The sequence below is a fragment of the Carcharhinus amblyrhynchos genome, chromosome 15, assembly GCF_965287045.1.
Source record: "Carcharhinus amblyrhynchos chromosome 15, sCarAmb.v2.hapA, whole genome shotgun sequence".
In the NCBI taxonomy this organism is placed as follows: domain Eukaryota; kingdom Metazoa; phylum Chordata; class Chondrichthyes; order Carcharhiniformes; family Carcharhinidae; genus Carcharhinus; species Carcharhinus amblyrhynchos.
In genome coordinates, this window is record NC_137338.1 from 30,880,654 (window position 1) to 30,895,854 (window position 15,201).

Below are 15,201 nucleotides of genomic sequence, written 5' to 3' on the forward strand. Positions count from 1 at the left end.
TCCTAAGCATTTTCCCTGGTTTCTCCTTTACCTAACTTCCTTGCTATCTCTTCAAAGCGCTCTAACACATTTGTCAGACATGATCTCCCCTTGACAAAACCATGCTGACTCAGTCCTACTTTATCATGCACTTACAAGTATTCTGCAATCTCATCTTTTAATAATGGACTCTAAAATCTCGTCAGCCCAAGTCAGCCCAACCAGCTTATAATTTACCATCTGCTGCCTCCCTTCCTTCTTAAACATTCACTACTTTCCAGTCCTCTGGTACCTCCCTGCCTCCAGTGATTCCTGGAAGATCACCACCAATGCCTCCACAATTTCCTCAGCTATCTCTTTTAGAACCCTAGGGTGTAGTCCATTCAGTCCAGGTGATTTATCCACCTTCAGACCTTTGTTTCCCCAGAACGTTCGCCTTAGTGATGGCCACTATACTCACCTGTGCCCCCAACTCTCCTGGAGCTCTGGCATTCCACTAGCGTCTTCCACCATGAAGACTGATGCAAAGTAACTATTTCGTTCCTCTACTATTGCTTTGTTTCCTATTAGTACTTCTCCAGCCTCATTTCCCAGTGATCCAATGGTTTTTTTTGCCTCTTTCTTACTTTTTATATATTGAAAACTCTTCCTATCTTCTTTTATATTACTAGCTAGCTTACACTCATAACTGAGCGTAAGGGCAGACAAGTCCCCAGAGCCTGATGGCCTACATCCGAGAGTATTAGAGGAAGTGACACCTTTATTCAAAAAGGCAAGGCAAAAAGTAGGGAACTACACACCAGTTAGTTTAACATCTATTGTTGGAAAATTGTTAAAATCCATTAAGGAAGTAATAGTAGGACATCTGGAAAATCAAGACGCAATCATTCAGGGGCAGCATGGTTTTATGAAGGGTAAATCATGTTTGATGAATTTGCTACACCTCTTTGAAGGTGTAACAAGCCAAGTAGAAATTGGGGATCCCGTGTATGTAGTATATCTGGACTTCAGGAAGTGTTTGAAGGTTAATACACAAGTTATGGGGTGATTTATTAGCTCGGATAGAAAACTGACTAACTGACAGAAGGCAGCACGTCAGGATAAATGGGTCTTTTTCTGGTTGGCAGTAGGTAACTAATGGGATGCCACAGGGTTCGGTCTTTGGACCCCAACTATTTACAATCTATATTAATGACTTGGAAACAGGAATATAAGGCACTACAGCCATATTTGCAGATGACACTAAAATAGGCAGGATACTAAGTTATGAGAAATAAGAAATTTACAAAAGGATATAGATAGGTTCGGTGAATGGGCTAAAAAGTGGCAGATGGAGTTTAACAGATAAAATGTGAAATTATCCATTTTGGTTGGAAAAGTGCAAAGGCAATTATCTAAATGGAGAGAAACTTCATAGTGCTTCAGTGCAGAGGGATTTGGTATGCAGGTACAGCAGGTAAAAAGGAAAGCAAATGGCATTTTGGCATTTGTGGCCAAAGGAATTTGAGTATAAAAGTAAGGAAGTGTTCCTACAACTATACAAGGCATTGGTGAGATGACACCTGGAGTACTGTGTACAGTTTTCATCCCCTATTTGAGGGGGAATGCAGAGCATTAGAGGCAGTTCAAAGGAGGTTCACTAGATCAATTCCAGAGATAAGGGGTTTGTTTTATGAAGAGAGATTGGAGTAGTGTAGGCCTCTGGAATTTAGAAGAATGAGAGGGGATCTAATTGACGTATATAAAATGGTGACAGATATTGACAAAGTTGTCGTAAGCAGATACTTCCTCTTGTGGGGAAATCAAGAATAAAAGGTCATAGTTTTAGGATAAAAAGGGTAGCAGATTTGAAATGGAGATTAGGAGAAACTACTTTTCTCAAAAGGGTCGTGAATCTGTGGAATTCACTACTCCAGAGTGCTAGGACATTGAATTACATTTCAGAAGATAGACAGATTGTTAATCAGTGATGGGTTGAAGGGTTGTGGAGAAGGGGATAGAAAGTGGAGTTGAGGCTGAAACTAGACCAGCCATGATCATATTGAATGGCAGAGAAGGGCTGAATTGCTTATTGCTGCCACTAGTTTTTATTTTAAAAGTGAGAAAAATTAGACATACAATTTGTAATAGATCTCTAAACTTTTGCAATAATAACATGCATTTTAATTTATTGCCAGAATAACACCTAATTCCATCAGGAATGTAATCTTTAGTATATAATTTAACATATAATATTAAAAAAAACTGGTTGTAGCTGAAGCTAGGGGTTAGTTAATTAGTGAAGTATTATATAAAATATATTTGCTGCTAATCAATTTCACCACATGTGCAAATTAGCAAACCTACCAGGAAACAAGAATGCTCATTTTACTGTAATACATTCAGAAACCACAAGTTAAATACTAACATTCACATAACTTGCGTGATAAATTTTTGAATCTTTTGTTAAGCCAGTTCTGGAAGTGTGAATGGTGAACAAGATAACAATTCAGATTACTATACTCTCCTTTTGAAAGTATACAGGCATCATATAGAAAAAAATAAAAATTCCAGTAATTACTGCATATGACTATAAATTGTATTCCAAAGAAGTTCAAGTCTCCTTACTGTGTTTCCAATTTTTTTTATGTTACTCTTGATATTCACCCTCTTGCCATCTTTGGTCTTCTTCACTGTCCACGAGGCATCAGGCAACTTCTCAAAGAATTTCCTTGCTTTAGGAGCCTGATCTAAAATGTGAGATGGGGGGATTCCCAGAACTTCTACAATTTTATTCATCTGGTCCACCTAAGGAATAAGTGTTTAAAATAAAGATGGCAAATCAAGAAAAACAAATCAAGTCAAATATGGATAAGCAACCAAGATCTTCTAATCACAAACTTAGCTTTTCTTTGGTGGATTTATTCAAGACAACGTGTCTTCACTTAACTCAGAAGTGAAATTATGATCCTCAGTGGAAAGTGCATAATGCTGTATGAACATGGCAGTGCTAATGCTAAATTAATCTCTGGGACCTTGTCTTCATTTCTAAATATTAAGCTGAAGTGGAATTACAAAAGTGTAATCCAGTCAACATTTTGCCAAAGCAAATTAAATATAAATTTATCATGTCCCCAACAGTGAGCATATATATTCACAACCTTTTCACTAGATATTGAGCTTTCTCTCAAAGGTTTATTTGTAAAGGAATGCCTGGGCAAACCTTTCAATGCATACTGAGGTAAAGTCATAAATGAAAAAACTAAAATCCTATAAAATGAGGATAAAAGGTCTATATATTGCCTATTTACAATAACACTCAGGTATGAAATTTCAACCCCACCCAATGTCCAATTCTCCAGCATTTTAACAACTATAGTGAACAAATATTTTAAGAGTCCCACTAAAAAATAAGGGTAATTTATTGCCAGTTCATAACATTTTTGTCCATATTTGCACAAAATTACTGTACATTCTTTGGGATTTTTGTCCTTCCAGTCACAATTACCAAATAACTCATTCATTATGAAAAGTCAGGTTTCCAAAACACATCGAGAGTGACAGTGATTACCTACTATTTCTACATTCCAAGTCAAGGGTTTTGACTTTCAAGTACTCTAAGTAAATCTTTTAGCAATTATTGTGGAGGTAGGGATGAATTATTTCAAAAGGAAATTGAATGGGCACTCAAGGGAAATAAACTTGCAGAGTTTCATGGATAGAGCAAGGGAACAGGATTGCTCTATAGAAAGCCTGCATGGACTCGATGAGTCAACACCCTTCTTTTATGCCGTTATGACTTTATGGGTCTTATCATCTCTACTGACCATGCCTCAGCAATCATGCAAGTTTCAGGTAGGCTATAAGATAATTATACAGCTCATTAGCAGAAAGGAAGCAAGTCTTTTGTGCAACTATCAAAGGATTAAACTTTTAAGTAAAATCCATTGAATTTTAGTTATCAATTTAAAAGCCAACAGTGAAAATGGATGTTCTGAACATTTCACACCACAGAACACAGTATCTGCATTTCCAGCAGGACTATTTGTTCCAAACAACAGTCCAAACTTGTTCTAAAACATTCACCTACCTCATTAGCTCCACTGAAGAGTGGCTCTCCAGTGTGCATCTCCACCAAAATGCAACCTAGTGACCACATGTCAATAGCCAAGTCATAGGGCATTCCCAGCAGCACCTCTGGTGAGCGATAAAAACGACTCTGAATGTACTGGTATATCTATAATATAAATGTACCAGTTAATACTGGAGCAACTGAAAGTCATTATAATTCATTACTTGTTACCTGTCAAAACTGTGCAGTTCAAAATCGAGCATCCTTTAAAATTAAGTTAGCTTTATTCACTGATCACAAAATGTTTGCTTTGTATCTATCCAAAAGGTGAGTGAGGGGGAAAACTGGCAGGAAAAAAAAAGGGTTTAATTTTGCAGAAGTTAACAACAAATTCATAATTTGCAGTGTTAACTTTTGTTAGTGATTTGCATTCAGAATTGAACCTAAAAGCAAAATGAGTTTCATTTTATGCAATAAACTTCAATGAATGTGAGGTTCTCAGCAGCATTTAAACTGACATTTCAATCTTCTCTGCTGTACAAAATCATTCCATGTCTCTCGACATGGACTGATGTATCAATAACATTTGCTCTGATATTTCTGAACATTTAAGACAACAATACAGCAGGGTGGTTAGGAAATAAATATTTCCTCAGACTAGAAGATTTTTATAGAGGAAATATCCCTTACTGACTAAAATACAAATACAGGACAGGTCTCTGTTTCAATTGTTTGTCATGACATAAAATTTATATTTGTAGTGAAGGATGTAGTTTATAGTCAATAATCAAAGCCACCCAGTAACAGCTACCATCCAATTGCACCCATATCCCCAGCTATATTAAACTAAATGCATCTCCCCACAGCATTACTCACTCCCATCTTCTAAGCTCACCAAGTTCTGCCACTCACAGAACACCACATATCTGATGTCAGGCTCTGACCAAGCGACCATGGCCATCTCCGACCTAGCATTTCTGACCTTCAGAGCTATTGCCATTAATCCGCTTGAAACCTATTTTAAACTCTTCTGATCATTGGTCCATAGCAAACATTTCCTTCTTCTCTAGTCAATTAACCCATTCCTTGTAATTAAGCCTATACCTCTTTCTCTGCTCCCGAGTCTTACCCTTTCAATTTGCCCGTTGTACCCATAGGATTATGACTGCTCTAGTAATAATCTTCTTGTGAGGGATCCTCTTGGGACGAGTGATCATAGTATGATTGAATTTCTGATGCAGATGGAGGATGAGAAAGTAGGGTCCCAAACCTGTGTCCTCTGTTTGAACAGAGGGGAGTATGATAGGATGCGAGCGGAATTGGCGAATGTAGATTGGGGGCGCAGATTGGTTGATAGGACGGCCGAGGAACAGTGGAGGATTTTTAAGGAGATCTTTTTCGGTACTCAGCAGAACTACGTTCCAATGGTAAAGGAGGACTGTAGGAGAAGGGATAACCAGCCATGGTTATCTAAGGAAATAAAGGAGAGTATTAAAGTAAGAGCTGATGCGCTCAGAGCAGCTAAAAATAATGGGCGATTGGAAGATTGGGAAAGATTTAAAAATCAACAAAGAATGACTAAGAAGGTGATAACGAAAGGAAAGATAGAGTATGAAGTTAAACTAGCTCTAAATATAAAAAATGACAGTAAAAGTTTTTACAAATATACAAAGAAGAAACTGGCTAGAGTGATTGTTGGACCCTTGGAGGATGAGAGGGGGGATTTAGCAGTGGGCGATCAGGAAATGGCTGAGGCTTTAAATAAGTTTTTTGCCTCGGTCCTCATGGAGGACGACACAAATAGTTTGCCGGATATTAAAGATAGAAGGATGGTAGGAGATGAGGGCCTTAATGCGATTACTGTCACGAGAGAGGTAGTGCTTGATAGACTAACGGAACTTAAGGTAGACAAGTCCCCGGGACCGGATGGAATGCATCTCAGGGTTCTGAAAGAAACGGCAGAGGTGATTGCGGATGCCTTAGTAATTATTTATCAAAATTCGCTGGACTCCGGGGAAGTGCCGGAAGATTGGAAAACGGCTAATGTTATGCCGCTGTTTTAAAAAGGTAGCAGACAAAAGACAGGGAATTATAGGCCGGTTAGTTTAACGCCTGTAGCTGGAAAAATGCTAGAATCCGTCATCAAAGAAAAAGTAGTGAGGCACCTAGAAAAGAGTGGTTTGAGCAAGCAGACGCAGCATGGGTTCATGAAGGGCAAGTCGTGTTTAACAAATTTATTGGATTTCGATAAGGATGTGACTAGTGCGGTAGACAGAGGGGAACCGATGGATGTGGTGTTTTTAGATTTCCAAAAGGTGTTTGATATGGTGCCTCACAAAAGGTTGCTGCAAAAGGTTAGGGTGCACAGAATTGGGAGTAAGGTGTTAGCATGGATAGAGGATTGGCTGTCTAATAGGAAGCAGAGAGTTGGAATCAATGGGTGCTATTTTGGTTAGCAGTTGGTAACTAGTGGAGTGCCGCAGGGATACATGCTGGGGCCTCAACTGTTTACCATTTACACAGACGATCTGGAGGAGGGGGCTGAGTGTAGGGTAACGAAATTTGCTGATGACACGAAGATGAGTGGAAAAGCAAATTGCGTGGAGGGTGTGGAAAGTCTGCAGAGATCTGGATAGGCTGAGCAACTGGGCGAGGACCTGGCAGATGGAGTATAATGTTAGCAAGTGTGAGGTTATCCACTTTGGGAAAAATAGTAGGAGGCGGGATTATTATTTAAAAGGCGAAAAACTGCAGCATGCTACGGTGCAGAGGGACCTGGGGGTCCTTGTGCACAAATCGCAAAAACCCAGTCTGCAGGTGATCAAGAAGGCTAATGGAATGCTGGCCTTTATAGCGAGGGGGATAGAATATAAAAGCAGGGAGTCTTGCTGCAACTGTACAGGGTACTGCTGAGGCCGCAGCTGGAGTACTGTGTGAAGTTTTGGTCGCCGCACTTGCAGAAGGATATATTGGCCTTGGAGGGAGTGCAGAGGTGGTTCACTAGGCTGATACCGGAGATGAGGGGGTTAGCCTATGAAGAGAGACTGAATAGACTAGGTCTGTACTTGGAGTTTAGAAGACTGAGGTGGGATCTTACAGAGACACATAAGATAATGAAGGGGATAGATAGCATAGAGGTAGAGAGATTCTTCCTGCTTGGAAAGGATAGCAGGACTAAAGGGCACAGCCTCAAAAGGTGGGGGGGGGGGGGGGGAGGCACTTTAGATCAGAGTTGAGGAGGAACTTCTTCACTCAAAGGGTGCTGAATCTCTGGAATTCTCTGCCCATTGAAGTGGTGGAGGCTACCTTGCTGAATATATTTAAGTCATGGGTAGATAGGTTTCTGATAGATAAGGGAATTAAGGGTTATGGGGAGAAAGCTGGAAAGTGGAACTGATCCACTTCAGATCAGCCATGATCTTATTGAATGGCAGGGCAGGCTCGAAGGGCTAGATGGCCGACTCCTGCTCCTATGTCTTATGTTCTTATGTTCTAATCTCAAACATCTCATGACTCAAACCATGACTTCCTGTTTCATTGATCCTCGTGGATCTCTAGTCACATTCGACAGCTGACCACCCTTACCCTCCTTCAATATTTATCTGCTAAAGCCAGTCCAGGGCATTGCTCATTTGTGGTTTCACTTACAATTGAATCAAAGCAAATAATATTTTGATGGCTTCTCTTTTGTTAATGCTGGAGACTACTGATCCATTGCTGGCTCCCATTCTTTTCACTGTCTATACGATTTTCCTACGACAATATTATCTGGAAATAACCAGTTCAAAAAATGTGAAACCATGTTCTATGGTCGAGAGATGCTGAGATACTGACATGAGCCATCAACCACTCCAGCTGCCATCTCAGTTAGGAAGCACAGTATCTTGACATCCTGCACAAAGTTCAGCTTCCTTCCCTACACTTGTACTACAAGAATTATTTTCATCCCCATAACCTCATTTCATTTCTGTTCCATCTCTCCTGCTTATCAAGGCTCAACTTCTACATCTTTCTACTTCCATAAGCTTTCACTGATCCAACAGACAAGCTAACACATTCATCCACCATAATTGCACTTCATTTCCATTCTAAGTTAGTAGACTCCCTTTCAGCAATGCACCTTACTTTTAAAACTACTCGCAGTCTTTCACCTTGCCTTTACAGACTTCTGCATGCTTCAATCCTCCATCAGATTAATTTCATTTCTTCAGCTCCATAAATGGCAGCCACCATATACCTGCCCTTTGCCCTCACTTTCAAAAACTTTCTCAACATTCTGCACTTTGACTGGTTCCCAGTTATAAGTTCTCTGCCCCGATGTTGGTGATAACAATCTCCTTTCCAGCAACTGTTAAGGGGCTCGAGACTTATATTCACAAAATCCCCACAGTGCAAAAGGAGGCTGTTCGGCCCATCAAATCTGCACTGATGACAATCCTACCCAGGTCCTATCCCTGTAAGCCCACATATTTACTCCCCTAATCCCTCTAACCTACGCAACCCAGGACACTAAGAGGCAATTTCACACAGCAAAATTACTTAACCCGGACATCTCTAGACTGTGGGCAGAAATTGGAGCATCTGGAGGAAACCCACACAGACACGGGACGAACGTGCCACACAGACACCAGGTCCTCAGAGGCAACAGTGCTAACCACTGTGCCACCATGCTACCCCCTCATTCATGATGCACATAAGCGTTTGACTTTGAAGGCTGTAAAAACATTATTTTTATATGCAGTGTTTCAAATAAAATGAAATCACATTCTTTGGCCCAAAGGAACACTAAACCTTACACAACTTATGTATTAGCAGAAAATAGTAATGGCAATTCACACAAATATACAATTACTTCCAAAAAAGCAAGTTATGTCTTAACATATTTTCCAAGCTTTTTTGGAAACAAAAGCAGCGTCACTTGAAAAGAGATCAAATCTCGATTAGGTCCAAATAAATCAGTTTGTTCAGAGTACTATGGTATTTATACATACTTTTCAAATTCTGACAATGCTCATTTCTATAAAATGCAAGTTTCCTAAAATTTAAAACTCCAAGGTAATACATACCCTCTGTCCAAGTTGGCAGGAACTGCCGAAGTCAACTATTTTGATAGCACTCCTTTTGGGATTACACAGCAATATATTTTCAGGTTTCAGGTCACAATGGATAATGCTGAGCTCTGGTGTAGCAAGGAAGAGCAGAGCAGTGCACATCTGCTGTGCAAATTTCCGCGTGAGGTTCAAGGACACGCCACGAAAGTTGGTGTTGCGCAGCAAGTCATACAGATTGTAGGACAGCATCTCAAAGACAAGGCAGAGGTGGTTTCGAAACATAAAGTGTCGTTTTAGATGAACTGTAGAGGAGAAAGTAAAGTGTCTATTTAAGTGTATTGCTGATGCAAACATTCCAAAACAATGGATTTGCCAATTATTGACCATCAGTAGTTATTACATGCATGTTTAATACACTTGTATAAATTCTCCCAAATGCACAATACTTTATTCAAGTCAACAAATGAACTATTTCTCCTAATGAAAGGTCATTGATCTGGAACGTGAACTGGCTCCATCTCAACAGATGCTGAGCACTTCTAATTTTTCTACTCTTAATCTCCAACTCACCCTGTTTCCAATGAAGTAATGCAATGAGTTACTGTGAAGTTCAAAAACTTTACATTTGATAACAGTGTTTAAAGCTTTATTTTCAATTTTGCCCCTAAATGCAGAAAAGTTAATTATCTAGACAAGTTACACGCAACAACAAAGTTAGAAAAAGCAGCCACAAAATATTTTCTAGAAGCAAACATACCAACTCAGACAGCTTTGAAAGGCATTAAAAAGTCACAAATGCAATGTGTGATTGAACATTTAATTACATTTCACTAAAATTAGAAAGAAACATTACCAAAATATCCAGGTTCAAAGCACGAGTCAGAACAATTGTGTGCAAGTTCAATGAAACCCAGCTTTGCCAACCTTCAAAAGGTACACTCTGCAGAGATCAGGTTTGAAAAGCAACTTCAAAAAAATTATTTCTATTACCCAGAGGGGAGGGTTTCTCCACACATTCAGATCAAAAAATGTTTTTGTGCAATATATTTTCATGGAGACAAGATTTGTTTTGAGGAAATATTTCCTAACATGCCTTTTTTCAACATGTCAGTCTAATGAAACAAGGTCACCAATTAAATTTGGTAGAAGTTAAGCTCTGACACCTTATTTCTAAAAAGTTAGGTTTGAGCAACTGTTTTCCTGGCAGCATGCCAAGGCTACACAAACAGATATCTCAATATAAATTCAGTTTTAATCCAACACAGTTGCAGGTCAACCATTAAAAAAGTTCTCACACTGCACCACTGAAGTAAATAATATTGTAATAAAATTACTGATATTTTGTACATATTGCCACAGACTTAAAATATTTCCCCTCTGCCCAATTATTCCTATAGCCCTAATTTTTTCTCAATTATTTTCTTCTTACTCAATTTAACCAAATCTACAAAATTCTGCCAAAATGGACACATTCGCTTATTTCCTCTAACTCCTGCCATAAATCTTAGGTGGAAGCAGCATCCAAAAATTTGCTTCCAAATGGCTAATGTCTTTGAAGCGGTTTTGAGTTTGTCAAATGCCAAAAGTGAAAAAAATTGTGACCATGTAAAGAATGGCCACAAAAGCAACTCAGAATGTAAAGGGATTGTTGTTTTAGAGGAACATCCAAAAGGGGAAGCTACTAACTTTGCATTTTTTAAATGGAGCAATTTGTTCAAATTTGTCTTTAGAATTTGTATTGGCCTTTGACTACTGGCAAAATTAGGAGTGAGAGAGGTTGGTCAGACAAACTTCCAGTAAGCTACATGATTGAAGTCTGAATCTGAAATTTGGAAAGATTAAGTTAGGGATTTATTGGAAACTAAAGCTTGAGCCATTTTAATCTGTATTCGATAAACCAGTCTTTATTATTCTCATTCTAGTAAGTGCAAGATTTCTTCACATTAATTAGAAAGTAAATCATGATGAGCCAAGTAAAAAGGCACTAACTCTAAAACAGATGATTAAATCCAGGCAGCACAGTGGTTAGCTCTGCTGCTTCACAGTGCCAGGCACCCGGGTTCAATTCCCGGCTTGGGTCACTGTGTGGAGTTTGCACATTCTCCCCACTTCTGTGTGGGTTTCCTCCCACAATCTGAAAGACGTGGTTAGTTGCATTAACCCGAACAAGTGCCGCGGTGTGGCAACTAGGGGAATTTCACAGTAACTTCATTGCAGTGTTAATGTAAACCAACTTGCGATTAATAAATGATTTACAAAACAGGCTATAGTAGCAAGGCAATTGAATCTAGGAATCATTTTAAAACTTAACTTTCAACTGACTCTGGGATTCATAATTGAACTCAGAGTTGCTGCAAACACTGCAGTGTAACACAAGCATAATGAATTAAAATTCTGAATTGCAGTTATCCATGCAGTATGCAATATAACAGAATAACTGCCAATAAATTTAAAGCAAAACAGTTAATACCTATATAGTACTTCATCTCAGTATCATGTTTGTTCATCAGCTCAAGTAGTCGAACCTCAATCTGTGCCTGATTTAGGAACGCCTTCTTGTTTTTAATTATCTTTATTGCTACCCACTCCTGTTCCACACGATCATATGCTTTGACAACCTATAAGCAAGAGAGAAGGTTAACAAACTTTCTAATGAAGTATGTTTGTAGACAATATTGGACTTCACATTAATGATCTGACTAAACACAAGACAATTCCAAATGAAACAAAACTCAATCTGTCTAATACCTGCCTCATTGACAAGACTCGGTTTTGCACATAACATTTAACTTCATCTTGCAGTGGATTATTTCTAAAATATGATTTCCTGCCTACAACTTTTGACCATAAAAGTAAAGAATAATCTTTTATTTTCCAAGCAGCAAAGGGGTTGTACCAATCCCAGATAAGCTGTATTCATTTTGGAAATTTGCAGATATCTATCAAATGACTACTATCTCAAGAATATTCAAATAGGTATTACTGACTTGCCACCTCAAACATAGTTGTTCAAATAAGAACCTGTAGTTTTGAAGTTATTGTAACACTGTAAAGTAGTGCAAAAGGGAGCCCCTCATAACTTGCCAAAATATGTAATCAAAATCTGATAGTCACAAAACAGTCAAATTTATAATTCAAAAGAGCTAACAGAATCTCATTCAGAAGCATAACATAGAATAAAGCTGATGATATGGTGAACTTGCAAAACCTACATTACTCAGCTATCAACAATTGTTTAAAGAAATTTGTCCTAATTCCTGCTCTATTATTTGCTAATTATTTCAAATGTATAATTGACCCAATTACCAGTGAAAACAGTTTCTCCCCATTTGCACTATTGAAATTCTGCATTATTTTGAATAGTTGAATTAATTTCCCTTAACTTACTCTGCTCCAAGAACATATCCAGTTTTTCGAATTTCATCATTTTCAAAATCCTGGGTATAAAACTGGTAAAATAAATTTTTTGTCCCCTCACCAGGGCCATGGCATTCTTTCTGAAACACTGTGCTCATAACTGTAGACAATACTTCAATTGAGGCCTATTCCGGGATGTGCAAATATTCAATATGATTTAAATTTTGTATCATTGCCCCAAACTCAAAGGCAAGGACCTCATGCTTTACCTGCACTATCAACTTACTACCTTCAAGAATTTATGCATACGCACCTTGTGAAGTGTGTTCATTCAAGTGACATCTTGATGTGAACAAATAACTAAATTTAACAAGGTGTGGTTGACAAGAAGTGTTCAACATCCAAGAAAATCTTGTTATGAGGGAAATCAGATCCAGGTAGGAAAGCCTCAACTTTCTTCCTCACGCCTGTGGGTGCATGCTGACGTTGAATTGGAAGTGAAAACAGGGTGGAAAAAGGCACCCATGTTCAGGTCAAGTTTTCCCCCTTTCCTTGTGGTTTGTGATCCACATTTGTGTAAAGCACACAGATCACCAAAGAGTAACTGAATCCACACTGATGATGAGTTTGAATTGTTAAACTTAATGGTATGAAAACATTTTATATTTACCAGACGAAAAGGGGAGAAAAGAATATCACAATCAATTTTAAACTGGGATCCAGACTTAAAGGACCACAGGCATAGGAAGCTTCCAGTAGAGGATTAAGATGATTTTTTTTCCCACCTTATTTCAGTTACTTAGTTTTCAATCTTCATTGCAGAGGGTGTTGCAACAGCCTGATGCAATAACATAGACATCGCACGTAGAAATTATGTACAAAGTTTGCAATCTGATTGGGTCATTACCATTACAACTAATATTCCTACATTTTCATTTCAGATGCCACATGAGCAACAAGGAACAATGGGAGTTCAGACGTAACCTAATCACCGTTGTGACTTAAATAGGAGACTGGTGAGGTGGAAAATTATTCCCACTAGTAATCTTGACAAAGATTAGCACAAAATATTGCAACCAACAGGAATAGGATAATTAACTGTGTGAAGAAGTTAACGTATGCCTCGTGGATCCAATTCATAATCTTCTGGTTAGTTGAACATGGCATCAAGGGTCTCGAGCAAAACTGAAATCAATAGGAATCGGAGGGAAAACTCTCCAATTGCTGGAGTCACAAAGCAAAGTCAGTTGTGGGTTGTTGAAGGTCCATCATCTGAGTCCCAATACAATGCTGCAGGAGTTCCACTCTAGGCCCAACCATCTTCAGCTATTTCATCAATGACCCTTCCTCATCATTAGGTTAGGGGTGGCAACGTTCGTAGATTATTGCACTATGTTCAACATCATTCACAACTCCTTGTATACTGAAGCAGTATGCAGCGAGACCTAGGCGATATTGAAGGTTGGGCTGAGAAGTGCCAAATAACATTGAAGCTATGCAAATAGCAGGCAATGCCCATCTCCAACAAGAGAGAACCCACCCACCAAAACCCCCATGATCAACACTGTGGGAGGGAAGTGGGTTTACCACTGGCCAGAAACTGAATTGGACCGGTCATATAAGAACTGGCTACAAGAGCAGGTCAGAGGCTGGGAATTCTGCAGAAAGTAATTCACCTCCAGACTCTCTAAAGTTTGTGCATCTACAAAGCATAAATCAGGAATATGGTGGAACATTCTCCACTTGCCTGGATGAGTGCAGCTCCAACAACAGCTGAGAAGCTCAACACAATCCAGGTGAAAGCAGCCTGCTTGACTGGCACCTCATCCTTCACCTTAAACATTTACTCCCTTTTCCACCAACACAGTGACAGCAGAATGTACCATTTACAAGTTGCACTGCAGCAATTCACCAAGGATCCTCAGATGGCACCTTCCAATCTGTGTCACTCAAAAGAATAAAGACAGTGACAGATGGGAATATCACCTGCAAGTTCCCATTCAAGACTCACACCATCCAAACTTGAAACTACACTGATATTCCTTCACTATCACTGGGTCAAAATCCTGGAATTCCCTCTGTAAGTCAACTAGGAATGGGCACTAAATTAAATGTTAATGATATTCAAATCCTATGACTGAATTTAAATAAAACATGTAAAATTATTTTCCTGCCATGGAAACTGAATAACTACCGAAAAAAAATACTCACCTGTCCAAAGGATCCTTTACCAATTAAAGAGTCAATTTCATAACGGTCCATCCACTTCTCTCCATTTTTCACAATGTAGTCATAGTTGTCATCATCATAACCATCATTATACACTTTTCTTTCCTTCTTATGACTTGAATCATCTCCTTGGCCTTGTTGGTGCCGTCTTTTCTTTTTTGCATAGTACACCTGAAATACACAAAATAAAGATTACTTGATAGATTGGCATTTAGAGCATTGGTATCCAAATCTGGCTAATTGGTTTAATGAACAGAAACATCCAACAATGACCAACAGCAAGCTGGGTAGATGTTGCTAACACATTTAATACACTGGTCAATTATTTTGAGACAAAACTGTCAGCAACATAATTTGTGTCAAGCCACTGAGCAAACAAATTGTGGGAGTAATTTCAAGAGAATATTCAATTCCAAGTGTTCAGGTGAAATTATAAACTGATGCCATCTGAACGATCAGATATTCATCATACAAAAGAAATGAGGATCTGTACCATTTCTAATTATAAAATATTTGTTATGCTTTTACAGTTAA

General features: G+C 38.7%; 1 protein-coding gene across 3 annotated transcripts in view; it reads right to left on the bottom strand.

Annotated features, from left to right (window-relative positions):
- dyrk1aa (dual-specificity tyrosine-(Y)-phosphorylation regulated kinase 1A, a) overlaps window positions 1-15,201 on the bottom strand; it is a 113,854-nt gene that overhangs the window by 10,488 nt on the left and 88,165 nt on the right. For 2 of the 3 annotated variants that reach the window (XM_080203724.1, XM_080203726.1), the window contains exons 5-9: window positions 14,650-14,838; window positions 11,552-11,699; window positions 9,097-9,383; window positions 4,049-4,195; window positions 2,587-2,766 (exon numbers count right to left, since the gene is read on the bottom strand). In XM_080203724.1, the coding sequence (XP_080059850.1) occupies window positions 2,587-2,766; window positions 4,049-4,195; window positions 9,097-9,383; window positions 11,552-11,699; window positions 14,650-14,838 (951 nt within the window). The remainder of the gene's footprint in view (window positions 1-2,586; window positions 2,767-4,048; window positions 4,196-9,096; window positions 9,384-11,551; window positions 11,700-14,649; window positions 14,839-15,201) is intronic. The other variant, XM_080203727.1, reaches the window with a different exon arrangement.